This window comes from Notechis scutatus, chromosome 6 (assembly GCF_049901735.1).
Source record: "Notechis scutatus isolate UNSWTSFEM ecotype Mainland chromosome 6, rNotScu1.2, whole genome shotgun sequence".
NCBI lineage: Eukaryota > Metazoa > Chordata > Lepidosauria > Squamata > Elapidae > Notechis > Notechis scutatus.
In genome coordinates, this window is record NC_142014.1 from 23,571,795 (window position 1) to 23,589,633 (window position 17,839).

General features: G+C 44.8%; 1 protein-coding gene and 1 long non-coding RNA gene across 2 annotated transcripts; one reads left to right on the top strand and one right to left on the bottom strand.

Annotated features, from left to right (window-relative positions):
* Positions 1-1,983: 1,983 nt before the first annotated feature.
* MANSC1 (MANSC domain containing 1) lies at positions 1,984-17,823 on the bottom strand. The gene is made up of 4 exons (XM_087969530.1): positions 17,467-17,823; positions 12,138-12,456; positions 8,438-8,578; positions 1,984-6,306 (listed from the first exon to the last, which is right to left on the bottom strand). Exons 2-4 carry the CDS (start codon positions 12,355-12,357, stop codon positions 5,525-5,527), a joined length of 1,143 nt encoding a protein of 380 aa, XP_087825656.1. The 5' UTR covers positions 12,358-12,456; positions 17,467-17,823; the 3' UTR covers positions 1,984-5,524.
* Positions 13,728-14,631, top strand: LOC148130144 (uncharacterized). The gene is made up of 2 exons (XR_015750288.1): positions 13,728-13,781; positions 14,435-14,631. It is a non-coding gene; the product is annotated as an uncharacterized LOC148130144 (long non-coding RNA).
* Positions 17,824-17,839: the final 16 nt, after the last annotated feature.

The following is a 17,839-nucleotide window of genomic DNA, read 5'->3' on the forward strand; positions in this document are numbered from 1 at the left end:
CTTCATCCTCTCAATTAGAGAACATCTTAACATACTGCACCTCTGTATGGTTTGCCAATTGCACAGTGGCAGATAGGAAAGCACTCCAGAGGGTTAACGTCATTGCCCAGAAGATCATTGGTTGCCCTCTCCCCTCTTTGGAAGAGCTTTAGAGCTCCCGCTGCCTTAAGAAAGTTGAAAACATTCTTATTAAAGATCCATCTCATCCAGGGACACCCCCCACTTTTTTTTTGAACTATTACCATCTGGCAGACGGAGGGTACAGGATAATAAAAACAAGAACAAATAGGTTGAAAAACAGCTTCTATCCCAGAGCAGTAACTCTATTGAATTTTACTGTATAGAGCAGTGTCAGGGGTTTCGGTTCAAGGTGTGAAGGATGTGTGTTTGTGTTTATTTTCATGGTCATGATGTGCACTGAAGATGGTGCTTGATTTCCTTGTACGAGGTGCAATGACAATAAAGTAAACTAACCAATTATAGAGTCATAAATTAGCCTGATGTAGGTACAAGCCTTTGCACATGGGGGGAAAACTTTGGCCACTTCTGCAAGGGAAGATTAACCCAATGCCTGCAAAGCAGTTTCTTGATTCTGTAGGTGAATTAATCTATCGCCATCTAAACATCCATTCTCCAGAAATGGACCAGTGAAGGGAGTATAAAGAAATTTGGACAAGGCCTGGAATCAAAGCTTTTCTTCTTTTAATGTACAATATAACGGTAACAGTATAGGGGTAACACTAGAGGGATGTGGTGGCTCAGTGGCTAAGACACTGAGCTTGTTGATCAGAAAGGTCAGCAGTTCAGCGGTTCGAATCCCTAGCACCGCATAATGGAGGGAGCTCCTGTTACTTGTCCAGCTTCTGCCAACCTAGCAGTTCGAAAGCACGTAAAAAATGCAAGTAGAAAAAAATAGGGACCACTTTGTTGGGAAGGTAACCGCGTTCTGTGTGCCTTCGGCGTTTAGTCATGCCGGCCACATGACCACGGAGACGTCTTCGGACAGCGCTGGCTCTTTGGCTTTGTACCGGAGATGAGCACCACCCCCTAGAGCCAGAAACGACTAGCACGTATGTGCGAGGGGAACCTTTACCTATAGGGGTAAGGCCACTACCTGGAATTACTTTGCCTCTCTTTCTTCCATCTAGTCACAGAATACATACACAAATTAAAACACTAATACTGCAGAAAACAGGTTGGTGGTTAAAAGCAAGAAAAGGTAAAGTTTCCCCTGCCCAGTCAGGGTCCAACTCTAGAGCTTGGTACTCATCTGTTTCTTGGCCGAAAGAGCCAGCGTTGTCCATATAATTACCATGGTCATGTGGCCAGCATAGCTCTATGCCAAAAACATGCAAAATGCTTACTTTCCCGCCAAAGTGGTACCTATTTATCTATTTGCATTTGCATGCTTTTGAACTGCTAGGTGGGCAGGAATTGGGGCAAGTAACGGGAACTCACTCTGTCACGTGGCACTCGGGTCTCAAACCTGGGCTATCAGCTTTCTGGTTGACAAGCTCAACTGCCATCATGCCCCCTTTAGATTAAAAGCAGCAGGCTGGAAATCCAAGTTATCATGAGTTCTAGTCCCACTTTAGGCACAGAAGAATCAGAAGATGCTCTGTAGCCTTTTCCAAATGGCATACTTCATATCTACAAGAGAGGTGAGATGCCCTAGAGGTGGAGCTCTCGCCTCACAGTCAGGAGGCTGTGAGTTTAATCCTAGGTAGAGGCAGATATCTCTCTCTGAGCACAATGAGAATATATGGAAACACACTCCACACTGGTAACAGGAAGGGCATCTGGCCAGTAAGCACTCAGCTCCACCCCGATGCAAGGGATTATGGGGTCATGAAGATACTTCATACCTAAAACCTCCTGGAAAGCAACACTCTGAAAGATGAAAAGATGCATTTCAAACAGATCACGAAATAACAGCCCAACATTAAAAAAAAAAAGGAAATGACTGTCCAAACACTGCTTGGATTTATTTTAAACCCTTTAAATCAGTTCAAACTTTATTATTGCTTAAATAATCGGCAGTAGAAATCATTTCCAAGAGAGAGAAAAATAATTAAAAAAACCTATTACACCTGAGCTACAAGAATTTGTGTAAACGCTAGGGGGCAGCAAGGAGACAGAACTCTTCTTTTGTCACCATCTAGTGGCTATTCCTGATTTTTGTAGCTGCATGCAGGCAGTCCTTGACTTACGACCACAACTGGGACCAGAAGTTCCACGGCTAAGCAAGGCCGTTGTTAAGTGGGTCACAGCCATTTAAAAAATTTTTTTTGCCAGTGGCGAAACAAATCACACAATTGTTTAAGTGAATCCAGCTTCCCCCGCTGATTTTTGCTTGTTGGAAGTGGAATGGGAAAGTCGGGAAAAGTGATCACGTGACCCAGAGCATGGCAATCCCCATAGACTGGTTGCCAAGTAACCCATTTTGATCACGTGACTCTGGTGATGCTACTGTTGTGGTTCGCCGGCAGCAGAATCGGACAGTGGGGAAGAACGGGGACCAGTCCAGGAGTCTGGAGAGGACTCGGACGAGGGTCCTGCATCCAATGCAGAGATGGGGCCAGGACCATCTGGGAGTTGTGTGCTACCTCTGGAGCCTTCGGAGTCTGGCAGCAGCGAGGCAGAGGACCCAGGGGAGCCTGTTCCCAGTGCACGTGTGTGCAGAGCTGCTAGAAGGCAAGAACAGCTGAGACAAAAGGGGCAACTCGGGAGTAAGACTGGGAGGTGATTGGCCCTCCCATAAGACATAAAGGACAGGCAAAGGTGAAGAAACCTTTGCAGGAAGCAAAGTCATTCATTCTGTTCGTATTAATCCTTGAAGCTTTGTGTGGACTTTGTACTTCGATTGTTTTTTTATAGTTCATTTGGCACTCTAGTTGTTGGCAGCAATTCAAAGGAAAGAAAGGTGGCTTATCTTGAGGGACTGTTTGGGATTCATTACTGGCTGGGAATGAAAATAATTCTCAGCGCTGAAATAAACCAAGAGTTGTTTTAACTAAGCGTATGCTTAATTATGGTCTTGGGAAGCCTTGGTCAGAACAGCTACAACAGTTGTGTAAAGACCAGCCATGTCACTTTTTTCAGTGCCATTGCAAGTTTGATGGGTTGCTAAGCAAAGGTTGTAAGTTGCACCATTAGCGCCAATACAAAACAATTCCTTTTTCCATTTAATGGAAAATGTGATTGTTAAAAACTGACAGCCTCACACTGGCAGCTTTGTAGGCTGGCCCGATAAAAAGGGAGGAAAAAAGACTGGCCAATTTCACGCCAATTCCCTGTGCCTGGACCACTTCCACACCAGAAACTGCACACAAAAGCTCCCGTTCCACCCCAGCTGTGTTTTTAAATGGAATCCAGTGTGGTGTGCGTGCATCTGCTCAGCTCAATGCAAAACCATTCCAGCAATTACCCTGCGGGGCAGGGGGGTGGGTGAGCAATGCTGGCTCAGGAATTCTGGGAATTGAAGTCCGCAGGTTGTAAAGAGGTGATAGTAGGCCACCCATGTTGAAGGGGGAACAGATGCAGCTGATGAGCATGGTCCCTCTTTTAAGGGCCTGAAGACAAGAAGGCATCTCCAGTTGAAGTGCTGAAGCCAGGAGATATTGGGGCGGAATCCCTCCTGATCAAAGAGCAACTTCGGTATTATGATCTGATTTTGTCGTTGAACGCTATAGCTGAGCTTAAAATGTAAAAAAATTAAAACCGGCTCAGCTGCTGAACGCAGAAATCAGCTCAGAACAGAAGGCACAGCCAATTCTGGAGCAAAAAGCTGTGCTTTTTTTTCCAGGTCCAAATTTTGCACTTACTAGCTTTGTTAGGTAGTGTTAACAACCTATATATTATATATAGGCAGCCTGGAGGAAGGTCTGTGTAAGCCATTAAGGAAACCCCAGTTTAGATCAGAAAATCAGAACAAGTTAAGAATCTGAACATTCCTCCATCTTAATTCTCTTGGGTATAAGCAGCAAGAAGAGAGAGAGAGACTCTTGTCAAGCTATCAAATTCTGTTACTATATGCTTTAAGGTAGTGATTGTTGTGGTATATTTCCTAATAGCAATAGCACTTAGGCTTATATACCGCTTTAACAGTCCTTTCTAAATGGATCGCAGAATCAGCCTATTGCTCCCAGCAATCTGGGTCCTCATTTTACCCACCTCGGAAGGATGGAAGGCTGAGTCAACCTTGAGCCTGGTGAGATTCGAACTGTCAAATTGCAGGCAGCAGAAGTAGCCCTGCAGTACTGAACTCTAACCACTGCGCCACCATGGCTCATCTGGCCAATCTGAAGGGTTGGCACCAATGAACACTGTTGCCATGTGTTGTTCGGTCTAAATGATTTTTGCACACAGTGTGGCACTCTGCACTCCAGGAACTAAATACCCTGTAGGCAGATCAACTCCACATTTTGCCTTTTAAAACTAAAATAAACCTCTTCCTTCTTGGCAGATTTTTTTTTTTCATGCCAGGGTTATAACGGACAAAAGAATGAAAGAAACTTGATCGACTCTAGAAAGGAGTGGTAGCCAAAGTGCTCTGATGGACACTAATTTTTCCCATAGTGCCCAAAAGTGAATTAAGGATGAACTCGTCAAATGAATAGGATTGTGCCCCTATACTTTCTGAGGTGGGAAGGAATAATGGGCTATCCCTATGTGAGACATATGTATCATCTATGTATCCCTATGTATCATCAACGAGGAAGGGGATCATAAGGGAAAGCAAAATATTATGAAACCAGTGGAACATTGTGACTTGGGTGGGTAGAACTGCATTAGACCAAATTCAATCCATCTTTTTTTTTTTCCCCTTGAAGGCCACAGCCAGCCAAACTCTTCCACGCTCACCACTGAGGTGCCCTCCAAGTCCCTCTCATATTGTTACGCCCCTGACAGAGTCTGAATCCAAGGAGGATGAACAGCTGACAGGAAGTGGGAGTGTGGCTCCGTTGCCTGTGGAGGAAACTGGGGAAGGGCAAAAGCTGGCTGGGCAGAGCAGGGGAGAGGTAGAGAAAAGGAGAGGGAGTTCAGAGGAAGACCCAGGCCAACTGCCTCTTCATCCTAGGGCACGCAAGGAAGAACAGAGAGCAACGTGGGTTGCGTGGCTTACGGGGGAGGAAACGGCCCTGATTCCCTTCACTAGGCACACCTGTGAATGAGAGTTTAAAGGAGAGGCAGCTGAGAGCTGCATTAGCCGGGACAAACATGAGTTTATCTTGTGTTGACTGTTATCTGCATTCCTGGCATCCTCCCAACTGGGTTGATTTACTGTCATGCTATTTCCCTTCTGGAACTCCTCATCTTGCTCTGCCGGATTAATTACCTCATCTTGCCTCAATTGGACTTATAAAATTTTCTGTTGACAACTTTTTGAACTTTAATCTCTGCAGCCAAAGGCTGTTCCTGGGAGAGTTTTTCTCTACGCCAGAAGGTAACCAGGACCTTGGAAGCTAATAAAGGGATTCTGGCTATGTTGCCTTTGCGCCACGCCCCAGGTCATCACACATCTTCACATAGTGGCGTACATGTCATTGATCAAGTAATCCAGCCTGGTGTAGCGCTGTGGCTGGCGTGAGCAGCAGATTTTCCCCCCTATCAGCACCACTGCCAAGAAGAAAAACAGCACTCCGAAAAACAAGGCAGCGAGGAGGACGCTTTGGTCAGTCAACAGGGAGAAATCGTTCCTGGCTGGGTTGTCGTCAGGGGTGAAGCCTTCCAAACTAAGTCGTCCATCGCTAAGGTGGGAGCCCCGAAGAGAAGCAGTTGGAGTAGACGGGGCGGATGACAATGAACCGAAACCGCGAGGATCGGTTTCGGAAGGAAGCAATGGTTTGGAAGCAGGGCCCTTGCTTGGCTGGAGAGTGGCCGCCTCTGTCTTTCTGGCATAAGGTGAAGCAGTAGCGGTGTGGCTTGGAGGATTATGAATGGCTGCAGCACCACCAACAGTCCTGCTGGTCAAAGACTCAAGGGTGGCAAGGGATAGTTTAACAGGAGTGGATTGTTGGATGGTGCTAGCAGCACTGTTGCTTTCATGCACTATCGAAGAACCCAAAGTCTCCACTCCCTTTGTCCTTCCAGCCTTGGGATGCTGGGGGGATCCATCCACTTCCTCAAAGGGATGGTCTGAAGGGCCAAAGATTTCCTCTTTCGTAGAGGTCTTGGGCAAAGAATCCGGTCCGTCCAGGGGCCTTGCAAGACCAAACTCAGCTGCTTGTGGGGACGCCAGACTTCCGTTCACTGTAGAATGAGGGACTTTGTTTAAGGAAGGAGCTGGTTTGAATAGCTCTTTGCCTAAAGAAGAAAAGAAAAGGAAGACAGATTATTCTCTACACCTCAGCAAAAAAATAAAAAAAAAAAACAATCTCAAGACACATCAAGAAGTCATCACGAATGGGCCTTAAACCATTACAAGGTTACTCCCATGAATTTCTTAAGGAGTAGGAAATGTGCAGCCTCACTGTTTCTTCATATGAAAGTAAAGCCATTGTCAACCCTGAAATAAACCTGGCCGAGACTATCTTGGAAGGCTTCAGGGTTGACAGACAGCAGTGGGATGGGGGGAAATAGTTAGATGGGGGTTTGTAGCCAAAACACTAAAGTTTCCCTATGGGAACCAAGGACATTCCCACAGGTGGCTGGCCAGAGGAGGAGCAAGTAACCTGGCAACCAGCCAGCATCTGCATTGGACAGTGCGACTGGTGATTTGGAGGGGAAGGGGAACACTTTTACTTTTAATTAGGTGAAAGCCACAGGAAACCCCCGAGTCGGCTTTCACCAATTTGTGCCAATATGATGTACCCAATAAACTGTTCTTTGAGGACCTCAAGTGCCTCGGAGTTTGTTTTCTATGGGTGGCATTACTTGGAATGCTGACAGCTGTACTGTTGTGGTTAGCCAGCAGCAGGTGTGGACGGCTGAGAAGAGTGAGGACTCAGATGATGGGCCAGGACCATTAGGGAGTGGACTGCTAGTTCCAGAGATTGTGGGGGCTGGCAGCAGCGATGAGGAGGTTCCCAAGGAGGCTGTGCCAAGTGCGCGTGCGTGCAGGATTGCTCACAGGAAAGAGCAGCTACAACAGCACGGGCAACTTGGGAGTAAGGCTGCAAGGTAATGGCCCCTCCTTCAAGAAGATAAAAGGCAGCTGTGCAGCGAACGTTCTTTGCAGGAAGCAAAGACGTTTTGCAACTCAGCCTCGTGGACATCACAGTTGGTATTTGAAGACTCTTGTGTTGTAAACTATTTCTTATCTGTTGTTTTTTGGCAGCCTTGAAAAAACTTGGCAAGGCTCTTTCTTGTTGGAGCTAATTAGTTGGAAGCAGCCTTTTATCTGTGAAGAAACAGAATTCATAGATGAAACATTAAAAGGTTGTGCTGCTGCCTTTGTCTTGTGCTTGCTCTCTTGGAAACAGGTTTGGAAACAGGCTAGGTATGAACACATACCTAGCTCAAAAAATGAATCTGAAAGTGGTTTATCTTGACAGCCATTTTCTCAGAAATCTGAAGGCTGTAGATTTTTGGCAGGTGAGTAGGAAATGCCTGAAACCACAAAATCTCTTAAGAATATTTATTGCTCTTTGCAGAATGCTCCTGCTGGTTGGCTCGTGAATCAAGGATTACAATTGGGAGTCACACAATTTGCTGAAACGTGCTGTTGTAATCATAAAGATTCAGGTAGTTAAGGTAGAAACCTGGCACATTGGTCTTGGGGAGAGAAAGCCCTCCACCCAAATTCAATTTTAGCACTAACAGGTGCTTGACAATCATCGATCAATTTAAGAAGGAATTGTGATAAAGATGAGATCATTTACAATTACGTTTATGGTTTATATTCTATTAAAAGAATCCATCCAGAGACTCTTCGATAACAGATCCCACATTGTGCCTTGAAGTATATGGCTTGCTTTGCAAAACAAAAAAACAACAGATCTGGGGATAAAAACTAAACATCCCCATTGAGTAAGAATGGTACTGGCTTATTAAAATAGTCACTTATTCATTACATTGTGTGATGGAATGTAGTCTGGAGTCTCAGGAGAGAGGGGCCCTTTCCTCCTGAGATTTCGGATTACATTCCAACACACACACACACACACACACACACACACACACACACAATTAGCAAATGAATAGAATAACAACTCTGGGAAAAAAAAACATGATTATTTTCCCATGATATCACCACAGGCTCTATTTTGGGAAAAACTTATTTTTCTGGAGCGTGAGAAAGAAAAGGATTCAGTTTCTTTATAATAACATTTGCTACTTTCCACTTTTTGAAGGAACGTCGGCAAAGTTTGACTTACGAAACCCTTTAAAGCTAGTTATACTGCTTGGAGAGTCTAATGGAGCTATTTCAAGTACGTATGTTACAGTTTCCAGCAAATGACTAATTGAACTGGCCGATCAGTAGATTTCCATTTACCTTCTATTATTCTGTACGTGGTCAGTCCTAATGCTGGTTTTACAGGACAGGTTTCTTGGGCAGGGAAATAAAAGTGATAGCAATTTGGAGAACTGCCCTTCATTTTGGTGTTAAAGATGGCATAGTTGCACGTCTTATCACCTAGAAAACAGAGAAACAGAAAATGTATTTTAACAGCAAGCTTTGTGTTTGTCGTATGAACATCTAGTTAGTACAAGGGTCTTCAAACTTGGCAAGTTTAAGACTTGTGGACTTCAACTCCCAGAATCCCTGAGCTAACATGATCAGAGGAGGAATTCTGGGAGTTGAACTCTACAAGTCTTAAAGCTGTCAAGTTTGAAGACCCCAGATCTAGTAATTCCATGCAAGGGAAGAGAAGGGAGTTCTCAAAAATAACGACATCTCAAAAGCCCCAGATATATTCAACCTGTGCATGATTGTCAGAATTGTCCTTGTGTTTATCAGCAAGTTTGTTGGATGTTCACTCCTGCTTGCCTATACAAGAAGTCCTTGTTTAGTGACTGCCTTATACTGTGACTGTTTGCAGTTACGAAGTGACAAAAAAAAGCAACTTTACCACCAATCTTTGCATTTACGTCCTCACCTCCAGAGGTCTATAAAGCAAAGCTGAAGGAAGATTGTAAAAGCACAGGTGGAGTCTCATTTAATGACCGCTTTGCTTAATGTCCGAGTTGTTGGTCCCCACTGTGGTCACTGATTGAGGACTACTTGCAATTCCAACTGTTATACTTATAGGGATGCCAGGAAATAGTCTTTCTTCTCACTGATTTTTTTTTGTTTAAAAACAAACATGTTCCCCATCATTATCCCAAGGAGTGCTGAACAGTCTACCTGACCTCTTTTTATTCTCCCAATAATCCTGTGACTTGGCTTCCTCAGAACCCATTTCCAGTGGAGAAATTTACACTGAATAACAAAGAATTTATCCTGGATTCCAAGGGAGCTGCATGAATGAGAAAATTTATGAACCTGTATACTGCATGTCAAAAAGAGGGCTGTGAAAATATTTACAGACCCCTCACATCCTGGACATAAACTGTTTCAACTTCTACTCTCAAAACGACGCTATAAAGCCCTGCACACCAGAACAACACAAAGACAGTTTTTCCCCGAACGCCATCACTCTGCTAAACAAATAATTCCCTCCCTATTTACTAAGTCTGCACTACTACTATTAATCTTCTCACCTCTCCTTATCACCAATCCCCTCCCACTTGTGACTGTATGAGTGTAACTTTGTCGCTTGTATACTTACGATTTATATTGACTGTTTCCTAGTATGATTTGATTGCTTATTGTATCCTATGACTATTATTAAGTGTTGTACCTGATGATTCTTGACTCTTGACAAATGTATCTTTTCTTTTTATGTACACTGAGAGCATATGCACCAAGACAAATTCCTTGTGTGTCTAATCACACTTGACCAATGAATAATTTTTTCTTTCTTTCTTCTCTTTCTTTCTTTCTTTCTTTCTTTCTTTCTTTCTTTCTTTCTTTCTTTCTCTCTTCTATCTATCTATCTATCTATCTATCTATCTATCTATCTATCTATCTATCTATCTAAAATGAAACCCAGGAGGTTGACCTCAAGTGTCCCAAGATGAGGGCCTTGCATTTCTACAAAGAGGGGAAAAATCGAGGCAGAGTGGAGGAGGATGGAAACAACCTGTGCTGAAAGCCTCAGAGAGAGAGCAAAGTGGTCAGTCTGGGTCAGTGGCAAAAATCCAGCAGTACAAAAGGCCTTGAATAATGCAAATGACCAGCTGTCCGCAAGGAGTATAAATCCTTCCATTCCCCCATCATCCGGTTAGAGCTGAAGAAGCTTCTTGGATGAGAAGTGAAACGTCTTCAAGGAAAAACAAAGAAAGTCTAATTACCTCATGAAAAAGCAACTTTGGGACAACCATGACCTGGACGACTGAGAATCTCCATAGACTTTTAGCTATTCACTTTGGGACGATCCCCCTTTGAATGGTGTGGGAGTATGAACAGATTTCCAGAAAAGTTGCAGAGTACAGGAACCATTTACACTTTAGTTTGACATGCAGACAACACAGACTCATCCCCAACAGCCTGCCCGTCTTCAACAAGTGAAGGGACACAAGACAGAAAACAACCCATCTGCACTAGTCAGGTGACCCTGAGGACACAGATAAACCTTCAAGTGGCCTCGACTTTCTAAAAGAACACAAATGACCAGCTGTCCGCAAGGAGTATAAATCCTCCCATTCCCCCACTGTGATGACCTGGAGTGTAACACAAACATAACAAAATCCAAAACGTAAATAAATGTCCTTTAATGCCTCCAACTTGGCCCCACTGTTCAATAATTCTCAGTTGGAGATAAAACTTATTCAAAAATTGTCTTCAAAAGGAAGCAATACAGTCCGAACTTAATGAGCAGATAAGAGATGAAATAAAAAACTAAAACAAACTACAATGAAGGAATTTCCGCAACGGATTAGGATAAGTAATTACCAACTTCAAGGAGATAACAAGGCACAGTCTGTTGGAGGGACGCCAACCAAGATAACTTCAGCCCAAAATAACACGTACTTTCTTTCTGGCAATGCTGTGTTTTAACTGTCTCTCTTATATACTATTCTCCCCAGCTGCAACCAATGAAGGGGATCATGGCTGCTTCCTCTCTCGTAAGCCAAGTTGTTTCCTTCTCCGTTCCTCCCTGCATGTCCTAGGATGACGAGGGGATGGGCCTGGTTCTTCCTCTGACTGCCCAGCCGGCCTCTGCCCTTCCCCAGCCTCCTCCACAACCTCTGGAGCCACACCTCCACTCACTTTCAGCTGTTCCTCCTCTCCCTCAGAGTCTGACTCTACCAAGGGCATGACACCCCAACCATCCAGTCAGAGCTGAAGAATGGATGAGAAGCGAAACATCTTCAAAGAAAAAACAAACGACAATCTAATAGCTTCTTGAAAAAAAACACCTTTGGGACAACCATGACCTGGATGACTGAGCATCCCCATAGACAGTACAAGATACATTGACAGTCTTTGTTCTGGGATCACCATTTAGAGCTTTCTTCTTGAATACCTGCAGGGTCTATAAGGGAAGCCACTGAGCCTGGTCTGCATACACCTGTCAACTCATACATTCCTATGCCTGTTTGAGTAGTTGCCATAAAAAAGGGGAGGGGGAGGAAGGAAATATGGAAGAGCAGTGCAGCAGTTTGAAATCGAAAGTATATTCCAACTCTTATCTTTAAAAGATTGTAACTAAAATACCAGAGCTTTTGCCCACAAATATATTTAATTGGAGAACGTGAATGATGACACCCAGCCCATGAATGTGCTCAATTGGATTTATTGATTTATGACACACCCAGGGGGGAAACAGGTGACTGTAAATTACATGTGCCAGAGTTGGCTTCATACAGGACAGTGCCAGTATGTTGCCTTTAATAAATCCTTTGAAGCTTTTTGAAGTTTGGCTCAAGAATCATGATTTAATTAGAGCGATTGCTGGAATCCAGACAACAACAGCAAGATCTCCATGCAACTCACTGATGCAAAACCAAGGCAAACACCATTATTGCAATGTGTGGGCTAGGCCGGTTATCTGGAAATAAACCCGGTGGTACACAATGGTCCATAAAACATCCAGGAGGCTCTCGTCCGAGCCTAGCACCTTACTTGGCCTCAAATATGTGGCTGTTACCTGCTATTCTTTCCGAGCAGCAATTCTCCACACAGGCGTTCCAAGATGGTGCATAGATCGGATCCGTCCCCCTGATGCCTTTGGAAAAGGCTGCTGGGATATCGATCGTAGTGTCGTCCACCTCCTCGAAGGAACACCTTTGGGCCTGGGATGGCTTTGCCACGACCAAAGCCAGTGCTACTGATACCCAGGCCAAGCACCGTGTGGTCTGGACAGCCATTTCTTCCTCTCAGGGTAATGGGCTCCAGAAGGATCTTTAGAACTGTTCAAGCTCAGGGTATGGGTTTCCAAGATGGCCACATTCCTTGAAACCCTTCAGCTAAGAAAAAGGAGATTATAACAGGGTTAAAAGCACCGTAGAAGAAATTCCCCCTGGTGAAATAGTCATGTTTCAAATCTGAGTCAAAAGACCAATTACCTGTCACAAAAATGGTTCAACCAGATATGACTAATTGGGATGTAAAGGAACTTTAAGTTGATAAGAAATAGCTTAAGGTGGGGAAAGGAAAGCAACATGACTTCATGAATGTTGCAACAACATACCAAAGCAGTGAGGCAAGTTATGCTTTTCTCAAAGCCCTGGGATATCAAGAGGCTTGCCCTGATCCCAAATCTGAAGAAAGATAAAGCAACTTGGGAATAACAATGGGAAGGCCAAGGGTTATCTCCCAACATTAAGGCAAAAGGTTCTCAAAACTTTGAAGAGAAAACGATTCCTGTGGCTTATAGGAGGAGATATCCTGATAGCCAGAAAAAAAGGTAGGGAATGCTTTGAGTGAAAAAGGACATTTGATGAACGAACACAGATTTTCTAACATAAAGCAAGAATTACATACATAGGTTTGTCAATTATGCACATCAACAAAAGGAGGAATAGAGAAACTAAAGGAGTGCCGTATGCCACTCAGAATCACTTTCATGTGGGAGGCTACACCAGTATGATAAATACCTAAAATAAAGACATATTTTAAGTAGATCAAAGAACCTCCATGAAAAAGTCCAGCTCTGAAGGAACAAGCAGGAATAACCATTAAAGACACCTGGTTGAGCTTGAGATAAAAGAAACGACAAACTACCCCGAAGCTTTTAATAAACACAATTATTAAAAGTGTAAAAATAAAAATATTTGTGCAAACACGAACATTTGCAAAAAAACAAAAGCAAACCCTCAATTAGTAAATGAGGCATGGCAGGCAATAAACCAGTTGGTCAATGGGAGAGCTTCAATCCCAAATGAAATAACCATTGTTTAAAACTGCAGGAGAAAGGGCAGTGAAAGCTCTAACAGCAATACCCATGCTTCCCCAAAAATAAGACCCTGTCCTGTATTTTTTTTTTTTTGCTACCAAAAAAGACACCAGGTCTTATTTTGGGGGGATGCCATCAACTGACTAACCTCACTTGTATGCATTGCCTCTGGCCTCCTTTTCACTGTCAGAGGCCTTCAGTAACTTGTTTTTCTGTGGCCAGAAAGGCTTTCCTGAAGGCCTCAGCAGCTGATAACAGAGCTCTGGATCGATCCAGAGCTTTGTTATCAGCTACAGAGGCCTTCAGGAAAGTCTTGCCAGCCTTGCCAGCTGCAGAAGAAATGGGCCAGGAAGGCAGGTGTCGGGGTGTGCGAGGCCTGGCTACAACTATCCAAAGGTAAGTAGTAGGGCAGCTCCAACTCCCATCACCACCCTAGCTTAATTTTTACCAGTGCACTCTGGAGTGGGCAGGATCTTAATTAGGGTTTATTTTGGGGGGTAGAGCTTATATTGGGCGCACATGTAAAAAAATCAAGCTAGGACTTACTTTCAGGGTAGGTCCTATTTTCGGGAAAATGGTAGATCAACCAATTTGGATAAGTCTGTATGCTCAGAGATTGGAAAATATCTAACAACTAAAATGTGTAAATGTTGAATCACTTGCACAAGTTTATCACACAAATATTTGCTTTAAAACATTACAGGAAAAATGTTAAATGAGCAGGCAGGCAAAAGGTTCAGATAACTAGCACAAAATGGTTAACGGAGAGAAGAACATTTGAGGACGGCTTATCTTTGCTTTGTTGAATACAGCAAAATCACAAAAGGATATGGACCATCCTGTCAATGTCAAGCAACTGGCTTAGCAAATTCACAATGGGGAGTGTAAATGACTCATACTTTTCGTCTCTGAGGCTCCAACTTAATAAAAGAGAGCCAGGATGTTGTAAAAGTAAACAGGAGACTAAAGAAGAAGGCAATGATAACTTAAACAAAATATAAAGGATAAGAACAAAGACCAGAATATTTAGAGCAGTGTTCTTTTTACAGGTGATATACAATTGTGAAGGTTTGACAATGAGAAAGAGAAAGACGACTGATGTGTTAAGTCATCTGGAGACTATCATGAAGTACAACAAAGACCCATCAATCAGTTCTGGACCAAATAAAGACTGCTGCTTAGCTGACATTAACAATCAGTCAACAAAAGATCAAGAAACAAGAACTCACATATTTTGGGCATGTGAGGTAAGTGGACGACAGAGTAGGAAAAAAAAAACCAGGAGGGATTAAAGTTATGGTGAATGGGTGCGATCCGAGAGATTACAGGATTGTTCTTGGAAGAGTTACACATTTTTGCTGCAGGCAAGTCACAGCGAAAAGCTTTTGCCCCGTAACAATCACTAGGAGTCAACTCAACGATGCGTAACTAAGTTGAGGCAGATCACTCTAATGCATAAACAAGGACGCATTTCCTCCTCACTGAAAGACCCACTGGCCTCCAACTTTGTAATTTATACAGCCTGCCACGCAAAAAGGACTTCTGAAAAAGAAAGGAGAAATAGCAGGATGTGCAAAAAAGCTCTGAAGTACTTAGAATCTGTTATATGTTCATTAGATGCAAAAGTGTTTATGCAATGTTTTCTTCTCCAACAGATATATAACAGATATATATATTATATAATATATATTATATATAACAGAGGAGCCTCTGTGGCACAGTGGTTAGAGTTCAGTACTGCAGGCTACTTCTGCTGCAGCAGCTGCCTACAATTTGGCAGTTCAAATCCCACCAGGCTCAAGGTTGACTCAGCCTTCCATCCTTCCAAGGTGGGTAAAATGAGGACCCAGATTGTTGGGAGCAATAGGCTGACTCTGTAAACCACTTAGAGAGGACTGTAAAGTACTGTGAAGTGGTATATAAGTCTAAGTCAGTCAGTCTGTCCTTCCTCCCTCCCTCCCTTTCTCATTCTTCCTGGTGGTGCAGTGGTTAGATCCAGCCCACCGGCCTTGAGTTTGACACCCCTGCCCTATAGCTTACTCCATGGAAAAACTGGGCTGAGAAAGAGGGACAAGCCCAAAGTGATCAACACGGATTCCATTGTTGAGGCTGGACTTAAACCATGATCCACCAGAATCACATCCCATTGATGCCAGTTTGACCCTAAAAGCTTGCACAGTTAAGAGGCAGGGCCTCCCACCATCCGAAGGGAGGCTGAGAAGCAAATCAAAGCCAAAAGACATTCAGGCCTTACAATGGGCAGTAGCAACAACCTGGAAGAACAGGAGGAAGAGCTATAACCAAGACAAGGGTCAGATAAAAGAAAGTTGAGTCCAAAGCAGGAATGTTATTTGATAAAAGCGTCTTAGACTTGACATTCCTTAGCTCTCTTGTGGATAGAGAGAGGGGGTAGCATACCCCCTTGCACGGTTCTGTAACTAACCATATAATAAAAGTAATATTAGTTTACGTGTCTTTTGTTTCCTAGTTTGATCTATTTTTGGAGGGCCGACAAGTCTTCCCATGGATGGTGTTTCTCCTCTTGAACCCTCTCCACCATTCCTGGAGTTAGCAAAAAGCAACCTGTCCTCACGGCCAATCTCCTAATTTTCCCCAAGGCCAATCTTAGAGAACAGGCCCACTTTGAGACTCATCTTGGAGGACCCTTGTAATCAAAGGACGTGATCGAGTGGATGAGGGAAGAATCTCAAGACAAAGGTGGCAAAGAAGGCTGGCCAGAACAACTTATGATGGATGGACTCCCAACTCCCAGAAAATTTCAGCTACTGGCTGTGGAATTCTGGGACCCGAGTCCATCCATGCTAGTTGCCAAGGCTGAAAAACATGGCCATGGTCTGCATTAAAAGGCTACAATGCAGCACACAGCATCAATAGTATACTCTCCATTGTCCCCAATCTCGGTTGTTTGCTGATGTTTGGACTTCAACTCTCTGAATTCTCATCTAAGGGCCATGCTGGCTGGGGAATTCTGGGAACTGACTCAACCACCTTAAAGTTGCCAAGGTTGAAAAACACCTGCTCTACCCGTTTTTGCCATGTGCACAGACGGATTCTGGAGAGAGCCACAACCCACTTATATCAGGAGTGGTGCAGTGGTTAGAACGCAGTACTACAGGTTAATTCTGCTGACTGCTGGATGCCTGCAGTTCGATTCTCATCAGACTCCAGGTTGACTCAGACTTCCATCTTTCTGAGGTGGGTAAAATGAGGACCCAGATTGCTGGGGGCAAGAGGCTGACTCTCTAAACTGTTTAGAGAGGGCTGTAAAGCACTGTGAAGTAGTATATAAGTCTAAGTGCTGCTGCTATTCCTTCCATCCTTCCTCCTTCCCTCCCTGGCTCAAGGTTCACTCAGCCTTCCATCCTTCCGAGGTGGGTAAAATGAAGACCCAGATTGCTAGGGGCAATAGGCTGACTCCCTAAACCACTTAGGGGTGTAAAGCACTGTGAAGTAGCATATAAGTCTAAGTGCTAGTGTTATTGCTATAGCCCTTCCTTCCTTCCTATTCTCCTTCCGGGTGGCACAGTGGTTAGAATGTAGTATTGCAAGCTGACTCTGCTCACTGCCAAGAGTTCGATCCTGACCGGCTCAAGATTCACTCAGCCTTCCATCCTCGAGGTTGGTAAAATGAGAACCCAGATTTTTTGGGGGGCGGGGGGCAATATGGTGACTCTGTAAAACTGCTCAGAGAGGGCTGTAAAGCATTGTGAAGTGGTATAGAAGTCTAAGGGCTATTGCTATTATGGGCTATAGGCTTTGTGGTGAAGAGCACCAACCGGAGCCACCAAGGGAAAATTCCCAATCCGCTGCAAACGGAGACTCTGGTTGGACAAGTGTGCCCGGTATGACTCACCACCAAGGTAGAGGGCTGGGAGAGGCAGCATGGGGGGGGGGCTGCAAAGGCACCCTTTTGTTGCTGGGGAGAGCCCCCTCCCCATGGCCCAATGACCCCGTTGCCCCCCCCGCTTCTCTTGCTCCCCTCTGACCCCTCCTTGCCCCCTCCCCGCTTCCAATGCTTCCCCCCCCACCCCATCTTCCTATCCTTGCGCCCCAGGCTCACCCCAGTGATGGTATCACGGCTCCTTCCTCCGGCCGGGACGGGAACGGGCTGAGGCGCACATCCTCCGGCCGGAGGGAAGATTCCTGGCTAAGCCCCGTGCACAAGACCGGTGGGTGGGTGGGGGGGTTCCCCGGAACGAGCCGTCCAGAACCGGCAGCCGGATGAGATTCAGGGAGGCTGCTTTCCCAGAAAAGCACGACCGTTTCCCGAACGGAGCCCAAACCGCTACGGAGAGCCGACCCAGCCCGCCGCCGCCGCCGCCGCCGCCGCCTTCCCCAGCCACGTAATGGGAGCTAACGCTGCCTGCTTCCCTGAAGAAGCGGCCGCTTCCCGATAGGAAGCGGAAGCGCCTGGTGTGAGGGAGGGGGCGTGG